The sequence below is a fragment of the Balaenoptera ricei genome, chromosome 3 (genome assembly GCF_028023285.1).
Source record: "Balaenoptera ricei isolate mBalRic1 chromosome 3, mBalRic1.hap2, whole genome shotgun sequence".
Taxonomy (NCBI): domain Eukaryota; kingdom Metazoa; phylum Chordata; class Mammalia; order Artiodactyla; family Balaenopteridae; genus Balaenoptera; species Balaenoptera ricei.
In genome coordinates, this window is record NC_082641.1 from 37,421,005 (window position 1) to 37,443,766 (window position 22,762).

The 22,762-nt window shown below is 37.9% G+C and overlaps 1 protein-coding gene across 2 annotated transcripts in view; it reads right to left on the bottom strand.

The window, feature by feature from the left end:
- FGF10 (fibroblast growth factor 10) overlaps positions 1-22,283 on the bottom strand; it is a 79,317-nt gene extending 57,034 nt beyond the window's left edge. Inside the window, exons 1-2 of one of the 2 annotated variants that reach the window (XM_059919271.1) lie at positions 22,069-22,283; positions 21,273-21,977 (exon numbers count right to left, since the gene is read on the bottom strand). In XM_059919271.1, the coding sequence (XP_059775254.1) occupies positions 21,273-21,603 (331 nt within the window). In that variant the 5' untranslated portion in view covers positions 21,604-21,977; positions 22,069-22,283. Of the gene's footprint in view, positions 1-21,272 lie in introns of both variants that reach the window. The other variant, XM_059919270.1, reaches the window with a different exon arrangement.
- Between the last annotated feature and the right edge of the window lie 479 nt (positions 22,284-22,762).

Sequence of the window (22,762 nt, forward strand, 5' to 3'; positions counted from 1 at the left end):
TGGTTTATCTTTTATGCTTTGTTGAGAACAATAGAGAGAAGTGGGCAGAAACACCTCCTTGTATATATTTTCAATGCCCCCCCCCCAAAAAAAGGATTCTACATTTTGTACATATGTGACATCTGAAATAACTCAGACATGGCAACATTAAGGAAATCATTGCTTCTTAGTTTCATGTTTAATTGTCAGAGCCAGGAAAGAAGGAGGTGAAGAAAGAAGGCAGGACTTGCATGGGCTGACACTCTTTGAGGGACCGAGCTGGAGCAGGCATGGCTTTCGTTATATTTAAGTGAATTAGTCTGTTTCCTTTAAACAGGAGAGATTAACAAGCCACCAAGGGCCTGCTGTGGGATTTTGACACTTTTAGTGGCTTGTGACATATGATTTGTGAATATCAATTCACCTTCAAAAGCAGAAAGCAAATCTGCCATTAGCATGAGGTATGTCAAAAGGTGATTTTAGGTTAGTTTGGTTGCAGTTCATTAGGATAAGATGAGAAAATAAATATTTTATTTGATTCACTATTTGGATCATTTTTAAGTTCTCCTTTGAGCTTAAAAAATGGCTACATGTAGATGCAGGAGTTTAATATGGATGACTTTCTTTGATAAGGAGAATACTTCAAGTCTTGAACTTGGAAACTATTGAGACATTAAGTAAAAGGGAAAAGATCAGCAATTCCAAGTAAACTTGTCTTAATATTTTGCTTTCTTAGTGAAAGAGTATGTCTTTGGGCAGTTTGGCATCCAGACAACTATTTCCCAAACTGCAAGAAAACAGAATAAATATTTTCTTTTCATATGTGATTAGATTAAAAGTATCATCTTTGATATTAAATGAATGATATAAAGAATTTTAAGCTGAAAGAATTGGTAGAAAAATGAACTCATACTATAAAATTTATTTTTGAAACATTTCCAGTTTGTCATTCTTTAAAAAGGTTACTACTGGAAAGGTTCATATATTTTTTGATCTGTTTCTTATTTTAGTCATTGTGAAGACAAAAGTGATCGGGGCCAGATTTTTTCAGCTGCAGGTACAAATCTGTAGATGGCAAGAAGAGATATTCTTTGGTCTTTATGTAGACAAAGTTGAGTCAAGAAGCATAGAATACTATATAAGGCTCCTCCAGCTATAAAATTTAATTTGCTGTTGTACCACAATGCCATTTGCCTCTGCTTGACTAAAGGATTTCAAACTGGACTAGTTACAGGTTGTATCTTATTGAAGGGTGCAGTATTATGGTGTTTAAGTATATGTGCACTATAGCCGCTCTACTATGGTTCAAATCCTAGTTCCACCACTTATTAAGTATAATACTTCAGTGAAGTTACTCAGTCTCTTAGTGGCTTCAGATTTTCCCATCTGTAAATTGGGATGACACTAGTATCCACACCCTAGGGTTGCTTGAAGATTAAATGAGTACACGTGTGAAGTATTTAAGAGTAGGTATTCAGTATCATTAGCTGTTATTATTATTTTATCTCATTCTAAAAACAGCTGAAACAATATCTAAAACCATGGCACTTGATATCAGTAGTTGAGAATAGTCACCCAGTTTGCATCAATCATTCAATGCTGACTAATAAAATCCCTGTTACCTTAAAAACAAAACAAAACAAAACAAAAACCCCTTTACCTGTTTATTCAATGGATTCTGCTGATGTCCAAAATGATTTTTTTAAAAAAGCACAACAATGTCGCATGAAGAACCCGTATGTTAATTAAAACTGAACTGCCTCACAACATTTTCCATGATCAACATAGAAAAACAAAAAATTTTTATGTAGTCAGTCTAAGAGATTTTAGAATATTACTGAATGCTTCATTTATTTTTAATGTAAAATAAGAATGAAATTAATAATAAATTTATTCCAAGTTCTAATTTTTCTTTCTAGTATCCGGCTCTGCTCCATCAAAAAATTTCACTGTTACTAGTTGAAAACATTGTTAGTTCAATTAAAGTGTTAGTCACTGAATAAGGACATGGGACGGTAAGAAGGTCTAGAACAAGGAGCTTTTATTCTATAATCATTGTCACCAAAAAAGAAAATAATATGGCAATTGATGGTGAATAAAATCAGCAGTGTTCAATTTCAGATTCTTTAATAGTTGAAATAATTTGATGCCTTCTTTGGAGCACAAAACATTAGGGCAAAAACGCCTTGGGCCAGTTGCTTCATATAGCACGACAGGATATAACAAATAATTTCAAACCCCAGGAAGTCTTTTTGGATTGTGAAAAGCCCAACCACACTAGTTTAGGTTGCTGAGTACAATAATGATCTCAGACTAATAAATTATGGCCAGTGTCAGTGCTTATACACTGCTAAGCTCAGCTGAACATATTCTGATTAATCTTATTAAATGATTTTGAAGCCTTCAATACAAAGAAAAAATATATAAAAAGAAAAAAAATACACGGAGGAAAAAAAAGATGCCTCCAAGGTGTGCTAAGTGTTTTCAATTTTATTAACATTTCCAGATTCATATTCCCTGTGACTTAGCAGTAGACATTCCATTTACATTCCATATGGACTGTAAATCTGGTCCAAGGTGTCTTTTGTAAGTATAAAGAAATGTCACTGACACCTGGAGGAAACCTATAGTTTGCATACTCTGGAACATCCAAGGTGGACATAGTCACAGCTTTTACTGTAGTGCCAGTCTCAGTCATATGAAGAGAGGGTCATACACAGGAACTGAAACAAAGGTACTTTCCACAGCTGAAAGAAAAAATTCCTCATGATAAAGAGACATTCCTCTCAATAACGCATAAGACATTAAGGAGCTGTGTAAGTTTGAAAGATCATTCCCGAGGAAACTATAGAATCTCACCAATATTCCTTTTTCACTTTTTCAGCTTTGGAAGCTGTACTACAAACTCAAGTGATTACTTTGAAGGCTAGGTTTCTGCCAACACTCTTAGGATTAGAGGCGCTTATGAACAAATTCCTGTGGCTTAAAAAAAAGAAAAACAAGTGAGAAGGATCCCTGAATCTCTAAAAGTTTTTTTACGCAATTGTCATTTGGTGTAGCACCCCCAGCTCTTCCTCATATATAGCAGTGGTAGAGTATTCTGACATGGTGAGTACACAGCCAGTTTTAGACGGGTACTGTCTCTTCTTGCCCATCACCCCAGATGTAGCGTACACACAACTCATACACTTACTGTAGTGAGCTGAAAACTGACTAATCTCAGATTTATCAGAAAATCTTCCGCCAACCAAGGGGTATTTAACTTTAGCATATGTCTTAACTTTAAAAATTACTTTCTCTTTACAGAATATACTATCGCTTTCTTCTTTCACAGAATATGTGCAAAAATGGAATATGTCCATGAAATTCATTCTGCCAATTTTTTCAGATTATCCCAAACTCAAAACACCTTTGGCCTTTCATTCCTCACCACTACACTTAACTTAGTGTCACCCTTAATTTTATTGTTTCTTAGAGGTTCATTGGCGTTAAGAATTGCTTGGGGTGTTTAATAAAGTTCAAATTCCTGTGTGTCCCCTCTTATCCGTCTCCTCTTTCCTTGTGCAGTACTTCTGGAATAGGACTCCTAATGTGCATTTTGAGCAAGCACCTGGTTCGTTCTCATCATGTGGTCCATAGGCCCAACTTTGAAAACTACCTAGCATTACCTATTATTATTAGCTGTTTCAAATCTGGCCTCTCCTTTTGCTTCAAATCTCTTTTCTAATGACTTATTAAAAGGAATCTTATTTTAATTAAGAGAAATGGGTAGGGGACTTCCCTGGTGGTCCAGTGGTAAATAATCCGCCTTATAATGCAGGGGTCGTGGGTTCGATCCCTGGTCAGGGAACTAAGATCCCACATGCGCGGGGCAACTAAGCCTGAGCGCCACAACTAGGGAGCCCAAGTGCCTCAACAAGAGAGCCTGCGTGCCGCAAACTACAGAGCCCATGCGCCCTGGAGCCTGCACGCCACAACTAGAGAGAGAAAACCCACACGCCACAACTAGAGAGAAGCCCATGCGCCACAACGAAAGATCCCACGTGCCGCAATGAAAGATCCCACATGCCTCAATGAAGATCCCATGTGCCGCAACTAAGACCCGATGCAGCCAAAAAATAAAATAAATAAATAAATAAATAAACAAATAAATAGATCTTTAAAGAAAAGAAAAAGAGAAATGGGTAGGGGCTGGATCTCAAACCATAACTCGCAACTGTCTCTCTGTCCATTCTACTGCTAAGAAAGTTTCAGAAGCCTGCTGTAGATCTGTATGTACCTATATTATCTGCCTGGTTTCAGAGACTATAAGTACCACCAGGGCTGGTAGGATTGATCCTCCCCATTAGCATGCTCACTGTGCTTGAGAAAGTCCTGGATCAGATCTTATACCCAGTTTCCATGTACCAGAGCCCTATTCCTAATTGCACTCACCTTTCCCATTTCACCACCATTACTTCTCTTCTCAAAATTACTGTAACCCCAGCACTCAGTTAACAATGAGTGTTAAGGATAAAAAGGAGTACACTCCATAACACTCTAAATTAGGAGATGCCACTGTCAGCCTCAGCTTGGAAAAGCCCCATTACCCTAAGACATGACAATAAAACATTTACTTATTGTCTACCACTTCATAGCTTCTATTACTGTGAGAGAAATTAATTTTCTGGAAGAGGAGATGCCAGTTTTAGAATCCTGCTTTTCCAAGCCTTACCTTAAAATTTCAAGATACAGAAACAGTCATGATAATAAACTTTAGGAGAGTTATACTAGCATGGAAACATTTTGAGATGTGAGAGGCTTAAACATGGGATGTTGCATGAATTCTATCCATAGTGAAAGAGGATAGATGATGCAGGGTATAGTTTCAATGAGAGCACAAGTATAGTAACTTCAACATATTTAAACATGAAATATTTCAGAAAGTACCACTTGCTTACATTTTAATTATACTAATTATCCATTTATAAAATAGATCTTTTATCATCCTTAACTGTAAGTTGGAAAGGTTCCCATGGTTTAGCATGCATCTTCTGGACAGTGGCTTTTGGACCACTGAAGAGGAAGAGAACAAATATTCTTTAATCCAGATTGAATTTACAACCCAATGGAAAAACAGACCACCTTTATAGCTAGGTTCTACGTCAAACAATCAGAGCTCTTCCTTTGGTCTTGTAGTGCCCAGCAGTCAAAGTACTAGGTGCAAATAAACTATATTTTTAGAATAATGTTTTACAGATATATAGTCATTTAAACTTGTCATCAATTTAGATTCAACTAAAATATGGGGTTCCATTATGAGCCTAGTACTTTTCTAGATATTTTTAGATAAATTATTTTAATCTTCATTGGTCAGATGAAGAATCAGAAGCTCTGAGACCTATCTTAGTCACACAAGTAGTAAGTGGTGGATCAAGTGTTAGAACTTAAATCTATTTGATTTAAGAAATCAGGAAAGCACTAAGAAAGTTTAGTGTTTTCTATTATAAGATACTGTTTTTGTCAAATCGCCATTAATATGGGCCACATAAATCTGTCATAGGTTACTGTATTATTTTCCTAGGGCTGCTGTAACAAATTAACACAAAGTTGGTGGCTTAAAACAACAGAAAGTTATTCTCTCACAGTTCTGGGAGCCAGAAATCCATTATCAGTTTCATCAGGCTGAAATCAAGATGTTGGTGAAGTCATATTCCCTCTGAAGGCTCTCTCAGAGAGAGACTCTTCCTTGCCTCTTCAAGGAAGGCACATTTCTTGAGGCACATTTCTTGGCTCATGGCCTTTCCTCTATCTTCATAGGCAATGGTATAGTATCTTCAGATCTCTCTCTGCTTCCATCATCAAATCACCCTCTACCTTCTGTGTGTATGTCAAATCTCCCTTTGCGTCTATCTTATGAAGACATTTGTGATGGTATTTAGGGCTCACTTGGATAATCCAGGATAATCTCAATCTCTTCATCTCAAGATTTTTAATCTAATCATATCTGCAAAACTTTACTACATAAGATAACATTCACACATTTCAGTGATTAGGACCTGATATCTTTGTTTTTGTTTGTTTTTTTGTTTTTTAAATTTTTATTTTATATTAGAGTATAGTTGATTAACAATGTGTTAGTTTCAGGTGTACAACAAAGTGATTCAGTTATACATTTTCATGTATCTATTCTTTTTCAGATTCTTTTCCCAATTAGGTAGTTACACAATACTGAGCAGAGTTCCCTGTGCTATACAGTAGGTCCTTCTTGGTTATCCATTTTAAATATAGCAGTGTGTACATGTCAATCCCAAACTCCCTAACTATCCCCCCCCCCCAACCCTTCCTCCTGGTATCCATAAGTTTGTTCTCTAAGTCTGTGAGTCTGTTTCTGTTTTATAAATAAGTTCATTTGTATCTTTTTTTTTTTTTTAGATTCTGCATATAAGTGATATCATACGATATTTCTCTTTCTCTGTCTGACTTACTTCACTCAGTATGACAGTCTCTAGAGGACCTGATATCTTTGAATGGTCATTATTCAGCATACTACAGTCCACCTTCTGGGCTGCCAAAATTTATATCCATTCCATACATAAAGTATATTCACTCCACCCCAACATCCCCCCAAATTTCCACACATCATAGCATGAATTTCAGTCCAAAATCTCATTTAAATATCATGAGCTCAAAAATCCCAAGTCTCATCACCTAACCTAAATTAAGTATGGGTGAAACTCTAGGTATGATCCATATTGGGGCTAAAGTCCTCTATATCTCTGGATCTGTAAAACTTGAAAATAAAGTATCTATTCCCAAAATACAACAGTGGGAAAGGCATAGTACTAGTGTTACAGACATTCCCATTACAAAAAAGGGAAAGGGAAAAATGAAGGAAGAAAAGGGTCACCAGTCCCAACTAATTTCAAAAGCCAGCAGGACAAATTCCATTAGGTTTCAAGACTTGGGATTAGTCCTTTGTGGCTGGAGGGTCTTGCTTCTGCATCTGTGGTTCTGCCTTCTCTGCCCAAGGCTCTGCCCTCACCATGACCCTTCCTTTTCTTGAAAGCTAGTATGTGTTTGCAGCTGAATGGTTTTGTCAGCCTGTTTCCTGCTTGTAGAATTTGGGGAGTCTGACGGTTTTCCTTCATTTTGTCCTATCTCAGTTTCTTTCAGTCCAAGCAGGCAGTGTTTCTGCTGATACAACGTTCTCAAAAACTTTGTGGGTCTCCTGTGTATATCACAGGCATTCATGTCAGTAGACAAGATGGTGCTCCCCAGATCTTTGATAATTTCTATTTCTGGCTTCTGTTGAGGTGGCTGAGGGAACCCGTCAGTCACATGCACTAGCATAAGCTGTTCAGTCACACCGTTGGCCTTTTCTTTAGAGCATACTTTCCGAATAGTGAATCTTTTAATTTAGCATCTTTTGCAGTCTGGATAAGTTGAGAAGTTCCCAATCAAGTGTTGGTTCCATTTTACTTAACAGTTCTTTCTTCACTTTATCTCTTTCCTCTCACGTTTTACTGTAAGCAGCAAGAAGAAACCAGACTTCACCTTCAACACTTTCCTTAGAAACTTCCTCATTTAAATTTCCAAGTTCACCACTTACTGCTTTCCACACAACTATAAGACACAGTTCACCTAAATATCTGTCACTGTATAACATGAATTTCCTTTCCTCCAGTTTCTAATAACGTGCTCCCTATTTCCCCTATCTCTCATCAGCAGCATTTTTAATATTTCTATTTCTACCAACATTCTCTCTATGAAGATACAGGTATTCTCTAAGATGACACAGGCTTTCTCTACTGTGCTCTTCACTTCCTTCTGAGCCTCACCAAAGGGCCTTTAATATCTATATTTCTCCCAAAAGTACATTTAAGGCAATCTAGGCTTTTTCTATCATGTGCTCCAAAATACTTCCAGCCCATACTCATTACCTAGTTCCAAAGTCATTTCCACAGTTTTAGGTATATGCTACAGCAGTACCCCACTCTGAGGTATCAAAATCTGTGCTGGTTTCCTGTGTCTGCTGTAACAAATTATCACAAATTTGGTGTCTTAAAACAATAGAAATTTATTCCTTCACAGTTCTGGAGGCTGGAAGCCTAATATTAGTTTCACTGGGCCCAATTCAAGGTATCAGTAGGGCCAAGCTCCCTCCGTGGGCTCTAGGGAGAAAATCTGTTTTTCTCCTCTTCCAGCTTCTATAGCCACATTCCTTGGCTCTTGCCTCCTTCATTTGTCTTCACAGCCAGAGCTTTGCATCTTTATGTCTCTCTTTGTCTGCTTCCATCATCAAAGTGTCTTCTGCTATCTAATCTCCCTGTGTGTCTAATCTCCCTGTCTCTCTTTTATAATAAGAACAAGTGATAGCATTTAGGACTGACCTTGATAATGCAGGATAATTTCCTCATCTCAAAATCCTTAACTTTATTACATCTGCAAAAATTTTATCATATAAATGTAACATTCACATACTCTGGGGATTAGGACCTGATATCTTTGGGTGACTGTTTTTCAGCATACTATAGTTATTATCTCCTAAAATAGGTATGCTCCTAGAATCTAGTCCTTAACCTTGGAAACGATTGAACAAAAATATTTTAATAATTGTATTTGGTTTAATATACTCATTTCATAGATTAAGTTTCTGAGGCCAAGATAAAGTAAATGATGTGCCTGATTGCACAGCAAATGTTTTGACACAGCCAAGACTATGAACCATATCTCTTTACTCCCACTCTTTTGCAGTATGTTCTTCTCTAAATGAATCACCAAGAATTGCTCATTTCTTAATTGTCACCAAATTACCCCAGAACCCAAATACAACTCTGAAGCTATAAATAACTATCCCACAGTCAGCATCAATTTTAAAAGAGAGTAAATTCATCATGTATCTCTATTGAACAGTCAGTAGTAACCTGAGGCAAATTGGAGAAATATGGGAAACAACCCATTTCAAGGATTACACAAACTTTCATTCGGAAGTTTGTATGAATGCAAGTATTTAGCATTTAGTTAAGTAATGAGGCCTGATTTATTTTTCTAAGTTCTCAGAATTGTAGAACTTAGAACTCAATGGAATTTTAAAAGATAATTTACTTCAACCGCATTTTTCAGGTGGGTAATATGTTAATCACACTTTCCAGACCAGGTGACGAGACCAAGGAAAGTCTTAAGTGTCTTGGCTCAAGGACACGCGGTTAAAAAGAGAAATTTATCTAATAAACATATAGAGAGGGCCCATTATATTCCAGACAGTATATTAAGGGCTGGCAGGCAAAGGTCAGTGTGACGCATACAGTGCTCACCCCCAAAAAGCTTTCTGTGTGTGAGGAAACTAGGTGGGTAAATTAATCAAGTGTGAGATTGTGTTAAAATACTAGATACTGAGTGTTGGGTTCTGTGGAGACAATAGAGTGGTCAGGAAGGTTTCCTAGAGATGACATCTAACTGGGACCTGAAAGAAAGGGGACAAGGGGCAGGAACATCACTCCAGCCAGGCCTAGGAGTGTGTGCAAAGGCTGCATGTGAAGGAACAAGGTATGTTCGGGAGCTAAAATCAACTCAGTATGTCTATGATGGGGAGTACAGTAAGAAAGGAGGTGGGGGTGAGGGCTTAGGAGGAGCAAATCCTGAGGGCTTTACATGACATGCAAAGAGATGAAGTTATTATTCTGAGGGTACTGGGAAGAAACTGAAGTATTTCATAGAGAACGGGCTTGTGTAGATTTGTGCCTTACACAAATCAGAATGGCTAAGACTAGGGTGATTTTGTAATGCGGTACTTTGAGAGTGAATAGGGTGCTACTGATAACATGCCAGAACAAGAGGCACATCTGAGACTGCTCCCGGCAAACCAGGACGGAAGGTCACCCTAGCCAAGGCTGTCCTAGGTTTGAATCCTGCCTCACTTACGGTAACTATATAACTTCAGTCCGGCACCATAACTTTTAGACTCAATCTTCTCATCTAAAGATAGTATGGGGGGAACAGTGACTCTTTTACCCATTTCAAAGAATTTTTCTGAGGTCCAACTGATGAAAACATTAGAATTCTTTATAAACTATAAAATAAAGTAAGGTGGTATATGATATCGCTTTTCTGTTTAATTTTTTATTATCTTATGACTTAGGGGTCTTTTCAGAAAATGGGATAATTAAAAACAACACAGTAGTCACAGCATAAAACAGTAATAAGAGCTAACATTTTTGAGCTCTTAAAATGTGACAGACCCTATATTGAGAAATTTACATTTGTAAATTTACAAACTCATCCTTCTAACAGTGATGAGGTAGGTGATATTATTATCCTCACTTAACAGTTGCACAGATCAAGTCCCTGGGAGTCGTTTGTCCAAGGCCACACAACTATGCAGTTTTAGAACCCAGATTCTACATCAAGAAGTTTGTCTGCAAAGCTCATGGTCTTAATAGTGGGTGCAGTTGCATATATGCTGTCAGCAGCCTACTCCCTTGAAAGACTTAAGTATACTCTTTCGCAAGAAAAAGAGCTGTAGTCGATTTTTTTTTTTCCTAATCACCTAAACCAAGTAAATCTGAGACAATTTAGAACGGCAATGACAAGAAAAAATATACAAGTGGAGCAAGTAATATTGATGCCTCAGTAGTTCCCTTTGGGAATCTGCTGTGAAATTGTAAAACCCCTTCCCAGTGATATGTGTTAAGTTAAGAACTTCTGCAGGAGGAGCTATTTTAAAATTTTAAGTAGTGATCATTTAGCAAATCAGGAATGCTAAAGATGATGCCATTTGGTATAGATCACAGGAACTACTTTTTCATGTCCCTAGTATGAAAGTAGTTCTGGGTTTTTTTGTCAGATCAAGCTACAGTTTTCATATTTTTAGGTTATGTCAATTATACTATAATTTATACCCTTTTCAAGTATCTCTCTGCCTTCTCTTTTTTCTTTACTTCAAAAAGTAAAACAAATATATAATAGAGAAGGCCGATTTTAAATGCAAACTATATAAGTGTAATATTTTAGCGGGGAACTTAAGTCCTCAAACCTAAGTATATTTACATACTTCCCTCTCACATGATGGTACATTCTAGTGTATTTTGCTTTGTATTTCATAAGATACCCACCAATTTGTAAATTCTGCTCCACCCCAGTGGCCTGCCTGTTGTTTCCTGAAAACTTCATGTAAGGTTCTGTGCCTTCTTTTAGAATATTCTTACTCCTTTCTTCTTATCTAATTCTATCTGGAGTCCCTTATCCTCAGTGTGATACTCCCCTTGTCATTCATCCCTCCCTCAGTTACAGGTTGCTGTTTACTTAAATTCCATCCTGCTTCTTTGGAATTTAGTATAAACTGCCTTATATTACCTTCCAGCCGCCTGGGAAGATCTGTCTCTACCTCTAGATTGCAAACCCTTTGAGGGTATGGGCCAAAAAGTTCACAGTCATGGGATGAGAAACAAGAAGTTTAACTACAGAATATCCTGAAAGCTGAGCACCTGTGATAATTCTGGTTCAAAACCATATCATAACTTGAAATATAAGATTTATTTTGAAATATTTAAAAATTGAGTCACTTTTATTTTTTCCTTTAATGCAGTAATCTGTCTTCTTCTAATCTTCATGGTTACCTGTTTTGTCCTTATTTTTTTGTTGTTGTTGTTGTTTTTCTTCTTTTGTTCTATTTTATTTTTGTGTCCTTGAACACATTTGTTACCTTCTATTCTTTATTTTTAGTTCTTCACTCTCTCCTCGTCTTCAGTTTTCAAATGTCTGCTACTAGTCTCTTAATGAACCAGACCTCTGTGCTTCCCCCAAACTGCAGAACATTATGGATACTACAATTCCAAATCTTAAATTATTTCAGATATTCTAATATTTCTGTTTTTTAAAAATGTCAAGTGCATTCCTCATTCCTTCTTCTTTTTTCTAATATTTATAGTTTCCACTTCATCAAGTAATCTGCTGGTTGCTTTCTTGATACTTTCCCTTGAAAAAAGAGAAGCATCACATTTACTTTTCCTTTATATAATACCCATTTGATGAGGGCACCATTAAGCTACTACAAACACTAACTTCAACTTCTCCAAACTTCTCACCAAACCCCAGGCTCAGTGTGCCTTTTCTGTACTTCTTGGAGGAGGCACCAAACTCTCCCCAAGCTGTTCCCTTCCTCCTACCTCCCATCTTCAGAAGGCTTCTCTAGCCTAGAATAGTTCCCAATTGTTTTCTGTTAGAGTACCCTGCTTGTTTTCCATACAGTTACCCCAATTTTTCATCACATATCTCTTTATTTGTTTGTTTGTTTTGATATTGTCTGTAGAGTGAAGCTCTGAGAGAGCAAAACCAGCATCTTTGTTCAGCATGTATTTAAGTGTCAGACAGTATCTGACACAAAGCAGGCACTTAATATATTTCTGTTAAATGAATAAATGATCTCGTTTAATCTCTACCATGTAGAAAAGAGATAGGTATTGTTAATATCCTTGTTTTACTGATGACAACTTGCCCAAGTGATACACTATTGTCTGGCAGTTTGGAGCCTCAAATGCACCCACTTCTGTGTCTACAAAGCTTACTTTTGATCCAGGCCCATAATTGTAATCACTTTTAATCAAAGCCCACACTTTTAACCCCTCTACCCTTCTGCCTCTTTAGCAGAAACTCAGATTTAGCCTTCCTTACTCTGATACCGTGGCTGCGATTACTTCTGTGGGATTCCTTTTAGATCACAGGTTCTCATTTCAGTTAATTTAACATCCAGTTGAATGCCAGGGATTGGGTTATATTTCCCTCACACCTTTCTTGTCATGTCAGCCCTTTTGCAGCGCTACTCATTAGCTTGATCTCCTTCCTGAGAGTTCAAAACCCTTGTCTTCATCACTCCAGCAAAGCATCTCCTCCTCCTTTCACAGTCTATGTCTAAATGCTCTATGGCCTCTTCTGCTTTTCCTCTGGCTTCTAACATTCTAATTATATGTTCTTTACCATCTCTCTTGCTTCAGCTTTAAAGCATTTATGTAGTTTCATTCGCCAACTTTTTATACCATAATCTGATTAATATCCCTAGCACTTTTTCTCTTCATCTTTGTGGAATCACATCCTTTTATGGAGACATTCCAAAAAATGCCCTAGAAATCTGGCTTACTACATTGCTAACTACTGTTATTAATAACATTATAAATATATCTCACTTCAGACCATAAATAGTATAAAAATTAGTGTCATGTTTCCTCATGTTGCAGAATATTAATTTTTCTTTTAATAATTCTATCAATAAATCATAGCTATCCCTATAGATAGATGGAAATCCATCTGTCTATATCTGTATCGATCTATCTATATAATTTGAAACAAACTGTAAAAAGAAGTTGGCTTTTAATTATTATTAGAGTAACAAACCAATCTAACATACGTAAATAGTCAGATTCTGCATATAATAAAAATAAATCTAATTCAGCAATCAGTGCCAAAAAGTTCTTTCTTGAGAGAAGTATGTGAATACACATATGCTATGAATTTAAATTTTAACTCCTGTCAGTGTCTCAATGTTTTCTAATAAAGCTATGTGCATTTCTATATTTGGTCAGCCTGAAATACACATGCATGTACGTTTTACATTTTTCCCCTTTGATAACCAGTATTAAAATGAGAACATTCGTTTCATTTTAAAGACCTACAGTTGGCAGGGGTGTACAGAGAAGCTTTATAATCTAAGTGAGGTTCTGGAAGTTGGAAATATTAAAGACCTCCAAATTAGTGTTCATCTCTTTGAGGTAAATGATGACTTCAAAAAGAAGCAAAATAATTATGTGATTTCCTAAATCATCTTCACTTTCTTCCTCTTATAGGAGTCCAGACAAATGCAAAAAGATCAGAAAATTGACATAGTAATTAGTAAGTGTTGCATATACTGAAACAACTTTTAGAAGAAAGGTGAAATGAATGTGTAGGGAGAGTTACTGGGAACAGAATATTTAACCTGAAGGGAAAATGCAGATTGATGATTTAGTAACTAGACAATCAGCATCCATTCTCAGAAGATGCTTATTCGTGGTTTGCCCACTTCACTAAAGGCAAAGCTTTAAGAAATTGGTCTGAGTGCTGGGATAATGGGACTTCACTGGAGATTCAAAATGAGAAGAGGCACCTGATGGAAGAGGCACCTGATGGAGTATGTTGAATTTGCATTGCTGAAGACTTTTTTGCATAGAAAATAAACTACATGTTTTGGTTGCTGATGTGCCCAAGTGATACATCCAAAAACAGCTAGGCTACTGGTTCTAAATGTAACGTGGGATGCTAAGGCATGATAATGGATGACTTTCCCTTGCTTCAGAGGTATGTAAGGGGTTTAGACATGAGGGAAAAGGAAAAAAGAAAAAAAAGAAAAGAAAAGGAGGAGAAAATAATGAAGTGGTGAAGGGGTGATAAAATATCAGGGATTCACAGTGCCTCAGATGGCTGATATTTCAGATGTCTAACTGCCTCAAGATAGAACTATTAGAAAGCAGTTGATGGGTCTTGAATTGTAGATTCTATGAACATGTCAGGTTATCCTCAAACAGGGGCAGTGCCTCAAAAAAGGTTAAGGATGAACTAACACATATGTTTATCAGTAAAACATGTTAACCTAAGGTCCTTGAAAGAAAATAATAATGATGATAGAAAATAATAATTATTATGGAAAAATGCCTGTTTAAAAGAATTCTTAATTTTGCAATTAGGATTAATTAATTAGAATTATTAAAGTTAATAATATTTTTAAAGTTCTTAATTTTGCTCTTTAGAATTAAGTTCCAGTTAACCCCCACTATTCATAATTAAGTTATCATTGTAGTGAAATTATTAGGTTATACTTAGTTGACAGTTACGTGAAGTTGGGGATATATTGACTTAATATTTTCCCTCATCTATTATGGTTAATTAAATGATTCATTAATATCTTAATGTCATTGCTCATTGTAGGAAGCATGCCAAACATTTGAAACTTCCTCATTAATGATAACACACATACTGACAGATTAGATATAGGTAAAGGTAGACAGGTTTAGGCTGAAGAATTATTAGGTGAAGTATAAAATGAGGCAATACTTTACTGCCAGCACCATGAATCTATCACATGGTAATTGGATGCACGTGTTAGCAGCAGTAAAACGTCACTGTCCAGTGGTCCACCTTACATGGGAATCTACTCTGAGTGTCATCTTTGATTTATTGTTCCAATTAGGACATAGCGTTCAAAGAAAGAATACAACTGACCTGATTTAAAAGCAAGGAAATCTTTAAGGCCATTATTTTGTGGGTGACCCAGCTCCCTTTTAGATATCTTGAAATTTTCTATTTGTGCAAAATCTGTACTAAATAAATACTTGGTTTTAAACTAATTCTGTAAAACATTGACACATTTTATTCATTAATTCGGTACCAGAGTGTCGCTGGTGGCTTCCCAAGATGCAGGTATATTTTCTTACACTAATTTTAAAGGCACGTTTCTAGGTTATCACTTGTTATACCGACTGACCAGCACAGGTAGAGGTAATAGGCACTGAAAAAACAAGTCTCAATTATGAAAAGTAAATATTTTTAATCTGCCAAACCAAGTAACAAACACCATTTGTCAAATGGCAAAGGTAAATGATCTTAAAACATTGCAATATATCAATACATGAAAAATTAAGATACTTCTGCATAAAAAGCTTGAGACAAAATGAGTTTCATTACTCTGCTAGATTGTAATAAAACTGTATTAAAATTAACATAAATCTTATGCCCAATTTTACTGGAAAATTAAAGGACAACTTTAATTTCTGGGAGGGAAATGCTAATGTTTTACTTACACTAAGCAAACATCAACTATTAATGCTGACAAATGTTGGAACAGTAATACTAAAAATGTCATCTGAATTACTCTTCATTGCAAAGTTCACAGAATTAATGTTAAGATAGATTAAAATCACTTTGAACTAATACGCATGTATTATTCTTCCTTCTGAAGCATAATAAAGACATATCATTTGTACTGCAATTTTGGATAAGTGTACAGACATTTAAGGCTTAGGAAAGATGGAGATATTCATAGGCAGCCCATAAATGTGAGGAACATTAGCTCCATTTCAAATGAGCCGTCAACTTTTTTCCAACATTTTGGCTTGTGGAAAGTCAGACATTTGGATAATAAATGGGGTTTGCCTCTGAACATTAAGGTAATTGTGTAGGAATTTAAAGTGCTCATTCAGGTTCTACCATAAGTTCATTAAAAAATGAAGAAATGAACTGGAGTAAGGCTTTTCGCTCTAAACTGGGTAGTAAAAATGTAGAGGAAAAATGCATGCAATGGAGTTTCCTTCATTGTATAAGGCACAATTCTTCTTCTTTTAAGTTCTGTGCTTAAACATCATTTTGAAAACACCTGCTTTTAAAGAATGGTACATGCCTTTCGGTAATAGATTACTAAAATACTCAAGACCTAGAGATTGGTGTCTCTGAATTCTCATACTCCGGTATTTGGCATGTGATTTCTGCCAACTGTTTTCTTGAGTTTCTTCTAGTAGATGGTTATAAATCAGGTTTATAAAGAGGAAACTCTCTGTAATTGTGCATTTTTAATGGATTTATGATAAATCCATCAAAGTGGAGGGTCCATATGGTAGGAATGCAGTAAAGGTAACAGGACAGTGTCATGTAAACATTAAATAGTGCCTTCCACCTTCATAAATCCTCGATCCTCATGATTAAATGCTGCCAGTTATAAATTATGCAACCAAACTCTAGAAACAACCACAACTTACATGAGACACCAGTGGAAGCCATAAGTTGTATATAGGTTTTCTTCCCAGAAAACTGTTGTATATTTATTAGGAGATAATATTCAAGTCCTTATTTTCCTCAAAAATGATTTTCTTATTTAACTTCCTAAAATAAGCTCTAGTCCTGATTAAAAAGTAATAATGTAAACCTTATTTACAAAACAATAATCAGTCATTTCTATGTGGTGAAATACCTTTTTGATTTGCGGAGTCATTTTAAAGCTTTAGGTCTCTAAGATTTGCTCCTTTTAGAGTCATACATCAGAAGTTTCTTCAACAGCCCAATTTCACACTTGTACTTACAATCAAATTGTTTTATTACATGTGGGAACAATTAAACATTTGGCCCTCAGCTGTAAACAATTACTATATACAACGATATTCATGGATTTTTCTTAGTCATGTATTCCTACTGCCTTCTGTGAGATGGATGTATGTGTACATTGTGTGTCCATGAGCAGTTACATTCTCAAATATAATATCAAAAGAGAGATTTCACCTAGAGAATGCACTGACATTGTCTGATACCATGTAGACACCTGCAATGATAACTTTAACATACTCACTCTGTTCCACTGTCATTTTACTGCTCTTCCAATTTCCTTCTGATGAACAGTTGGTGTGCATAGCAAAAATCAATTAAGGATCTGGATAACTTGTTTTTTAGAGTTTTGTGGTGTCTACTTCTGATATATTGACATCAATGTTGTCAGTAGTAGCGAGGTAGAAGAAATAAGTAATGATAAAACCAAATCGACTTGAGCTTGAATCTGGCTCTGTCAATTTCTAGTTGAATGACCTTGGGTAATTTACTTGTTTTCAGGGTTAGTTTTCATATTTGAAAAATGGGGATAGTCCTATCTAAATCACAGAACTATTATGAGTGTTAAATGAGGTATATATTTAAAGAAATAGGGCACATACTGCATACTCAGTGCACACTGATTTCTCTAATGTCTCACATACTCCTTTCCTGAAAAGACTCATAAGCACTGTGGCTTTCCATTTTGAGAATATCTATCCTTGGCTCTCTCAAGGTTAGGGATACATTTTCTTTTCACTAGACTCCCCTTTTCTATAAGTGACAATCAGGGGAGTAGCCCACAGCTGTTTTACTCACATGGACAGAAGTAAGTCCACCGGTCCCAGTTGCAAGGGTACCTAACAGCTGTATCCAGCCTTTCTAGTAGGCCAGAACTGGAGCCGAGTGGTAACGTTTCAAGGGCAAAGCTCTAGATGTAAAGAATGATATAACAAACCTAAATGAGCCCGAGCATATCTAGTGACAGATATGCCATGGCTATTCTAAATTATTCAAGCTTTCTCAGACTTCTAGCAGGAGAAACATAATTCATCACTGTTCCCTTTATTCTACTCTCATATAATGGCAAAGGAGCAAACAAAAAATACCCCACCCCTAAAAATTTATAATAATCACTCAAAATGGAGAAGAGTTGCTCTAGCACATGTAATATTTTTAGAACCATCCAATTTCTGGGAACCAACTTTGGAGGTAGAAGTTAAAAATGATTTTTCAGTGCTCATGGGTGATTTCCTTACTTCTCTTTTGTTAGCATTTTGCTGGCAAAAAGCCAGTAAAACAGTTGTTTAATTACCCAGGACATCACAAACATGTAACCTCTTAGATAAGCTGTTACTGTATTTTAGCAGCAGTAATACTAGGGTCAAAAGTAACAAAGAAAATTAAGCTTCAAATAAGCAAACCTTAAAAGAACAGCTTCGTGTATTGAGAATAGTTAATAACTTTTTTAGGAAAATGTTACTGAAATGTGGTTTTTGGACAAGGAACTGACACTCTTCAGAGGTTAGATACCCTAATATTTAACAGGCTACCATTTGGTGGGCTGGCTGGCTGGTTACCCTGTAGCATAGCAAAGTTTGTTCTCATGTAATTATGCAACATTTAGACAATATCTTAATGATACCATGTAGTTCAGCTGAATCAGTCCAGCTGGAAATTGTAGGAGCATTCTGATTACCCAGCCACATGTGAAATTAAAGCTGTTTCAACCTCTACTATTCACTTGCTATGTCTTGATACAGATGTTCTTGGAAAACCTAAATTATTTATGGTTTGACATTATTTAACATAGCAAGCTCCACCCCCTTTCATTTTCAACCATTGATTAGGATTGCATTACTATATAAGATATTATAATTTTAACAGGGACTATTAGTTATCATTTATCACATGGGAGACGTATTAGTATATTTTAGACAGGGTGAAAATTTTCCACACTTGTTTTTACACGATAAAAATCGTATACTTTTCTCTTTGCAGATAATTCTTACTGTAAAAGATATTTGAATGTGTACACTGGAAACCATTTACTAAATGGTTCATCACACAGTGATCATTATTTTAGAAAATAGCAATTTAAGTTGCATAAATAAACTACTATAGATTGCTCCTTACATCACATCATAAAGACACTTAAAATACAGCAATAGCAAAGTCAAGTTAGTGTAAAACAAAATTTGCTCAAGGTTAACACTCTGAAATTTTATTATATTTCTTTGAGTTATTTCCATGAACTAAAAATACAAAGAATTTCAGTCCCTGTGAATTTTTTTTTTTTAACTCCCAGCTCACTCTTCAGTAAGTGTTCGGGCCACTTCTTCCCCATCGTCCTACCTGGATGATATCACAACTATTTTGTTTTAGAAGTGAATAAAAGTATTAAAATTTTAAATTAATAACCATAACATCTATACATCATATCTAATAAATTCAGGTAACAAATTACTTTGGAGCAAAAAAAAAAATGACATTATTTCAGCCACTTCTTATGAATAAGAATGGAAAAAATATAGTTAATGGACTATAGGTACATCTCTGGTAGTAAACATCAAATGGAATACTTTAAAACACTTACACAAATCTTGTTTATTACTTGTAAACATATTGTTAATTTTAGTAAATGGAAATAGCAGCTGAGGAGGAACAGAAGTTAATGTTGAAGGTATGTGAGTCCCCAGATAAGCAAAATGTCTTATTTCTTGTAAATCTTTATTTTAAAAAGATAATGCTAGGTTCTGGTTAACTGTCTTTCCCATTAATACCAGATACTTTCTAGGCTAAGGAATCATGAAGTATATGACTCATGTATTTAAGTTAGCTAGCAAATATATGCTTGGAATTCCCAAACAACTGACACAAAAAAATCCTTTGAAAAGGTGACTTGGAACTACCATTGAGATAATGCTAAATGGTCATTAAAGATGTTTAAATGTTATTGTCTACTGTCTTCAGTGTGCCATTACATAGCCTCAGGATCCTTTCAAATTGCAATCAATAGAGGATGAATAAGTCTCACCACTTGAAAGTAAGCAGGAAAGGAAGCCAACAGAGTAATCTGGCTTTGCTGGACTGATTCAGGAAGAGACACAATGTTCACTCCTCCTCTTCTAGTTCTCCCTCCCCCTACCCAACCCACGTCCCTGCAAGAAAGAAAGAAGAGAAAGAGCTAAAGAAGGAAAGAAAAGAGGGAGGGAGAAAGGAAAAAAGCAAGAAGTCCAAGGATGGGGCATAATTTGCACTGAGGTGAAAACCTCATCCTATGGGATAAACCAACACCATGGAAACAGACTTACGACTTTTACTTTGAAAATAAAAGAATGACAATGAAATTTGTGTGAGGTCTGTGTGACTCCAGTCCCAGATGTTTACAGTGCTGTAGTACTATGGCTCTGCAATATGAGAGGTTTCAGAAGAAACGAGTACAACAGGACACCACAAAGCAGCGCATATGCTATTGACAATGCAGACATGAGCATCATGTTACCAAGAGAGAAGGCAGGCAGAAGACAAATAGCAGCGGTGGTGCCTGAAAAGCTAACTTCATGGACTGCAATCACTCAAACCAACATGAGGGACCAAAAAAAAAAAAAAAAAAATCAAAACCAGAAAAATGCTTTTGCTCCTATCTAGAGGGGTGGTAGGGTAAAGGGATGGGGGTGGGGGAGAGTGAAATTGACTTTTCTTTCTTAAATAAAGTTCCCATAAAGTCCCTATAATTGACAGAGGATAATTATTTTCAGCTTGAGGAAACTGTCCTGAAACTCTTAATAAGATTGCCAGCCAAAAGAACAAAATGTGTTTACTTGAGCCATTTCCAGAAGGGAGGGAAAGGAGACCTTGAGATGAGGTGGGGAAGGGCGATGGAGACAGAGAGGGGCATCTATGTACTGCAACAACTCTTGGGCGCCCTGCGTGGTCCCGCGAGTGACAAGCCAGAGAGACGGGGCGGGTAGGGTGGCGAAGAGCCTGGGGGTGGGGAGGGAGCGCGCTGCGGGGAGGGGGTGAGGCGGCGCAATGTATACACCCGGGGTGGGGGGGGGGTGATTTAGTGTGAAAGTATTCCACTTAATCATTTTACAGGAGTTGGGGACGTAAATATTTAGCTGGCCACATCTGGAACAGATTCCCCCCCCTCCCGCCCCGGGGTGGGGTGGGGTGGATAATTGGAAGGAGGGGAGCGCGCATTTGTTACTTACTGTACGGGCAGTTCTCCTTCTTGGTACCGCTGACCTTCCCGTTCTCAATCTTGAGAAAGTACTTGGTGAAAGAGAAGAGCTTTCTCCAGCGGACATCTCCTTGGAGGTGATTGTAGCTCCGCACATGCCTCCCCGCACTGGAAGGAGAGGAGAAAGACGAGGAGGACGAGGAAGAAGAGGAGTTGGTGGCCTCTGGCGACACCATGCCCTGACCAAGGGCTTGGCAGGTGACAGGGACGGAAGACACTAAGAACAGCAACAAGAAGCAGCAGCAGCAGCCGGGCAGGTGGGGAAAGGCTGAGGCACAATGTGTCAATATCCATTTCCACATTGTACTGAAACTCTCGGCACTGGAAATTGTCTCATCAGAAGGAACATACTGGAACGGTAAGACCCGGTGCGAGGCAAGGAGACAGCTGGAGGTGGCGGCCGCTGGTTAGCTCCCTCTGGGCTCGGATCTGGCCAGAAGTGAAAGCACCAACATCCATAACTCCTCGGAAGGGCCGGCTGCCTCTTCTCGCTCCTTTCTCGGATCCGCTGCCGCGCGCCCCTCGGTCTCCCGGTGAATGTGGACGTGGGTGGCCGCAGTGGCAGGAGCTGGTGGTGGCCGTCGTGGTGCGGGTAACCCTCGATCTTCGCTCCCCCGGGAGTTACTTTGTTCTCCTCTTCACTCCTTTCTTCACCATGTTAGATGCAGAAAAAGGTCTGAAAAACAGATGACAGCACGGTGAACAAAACCCAAAGGGGCTGGGGTGGGAGGCTGGGGGAGGTATCTGCGCCCTTCTGCGGTTGGCACCTTGTGGTCCCTCTCCGCACAGCCCCAGCTTGCCGGCCAGTTCTAAAAGTGAGTCCCTTTGGGTTGTCAGAACTGGAGTCAGGGGCCCGGTCGCCGTTGTTCTCTTCCCCCTCTTGCTTTCTCTTTTTGGTGGTGCCTGTTGATTTGAAGCCTCCAGAAAGTCACTTCTTGTTTGGAGGGGATGGCGGTTGGTGTTTTGTTTGGCCCTATTTCCCTCCCCCCGCCCCCCCACCCCTTCCTTTGGAAAGCCCGCTTGTAAACAGGTTGAAGCCTGGAGTCTAAATGTCAGTGATTCTAAGCCAGAGGTGGGCTCTGCCTCTGCTGGCCAAACCTCATTTGCAGGGGTGGAGAAGCGGGGGGCGGGCGGGGGGAAAGGGGGTCAAACGGCGGTGGGACATCTGAAACCCTCGGCTGCTGGGAACGCCGAGGAGAGGGAGGGGGGAGGGGGCAGGGAGGGGGGAGAGCAGGGGAGCGAGGAGAAGGGAGCGCGATGCCTCTGCCTGGAGCTCGGGGGCTGCGGGTCCCTTCCTCGCCACCCGGGCCGCCGCAGCCTGCAGCCTCCGCCAGCGCCTCCAGCTTGGGCTAATTGCTGCGGAAGCGTCCTTGTGCTGCAGCGCTGGTCACCGGAGCGAGCAGTATCCTCACGCTTTCCCAATTTTGCTGTCTTCCAGTCTGAACCAATCCCCTCTGGGGA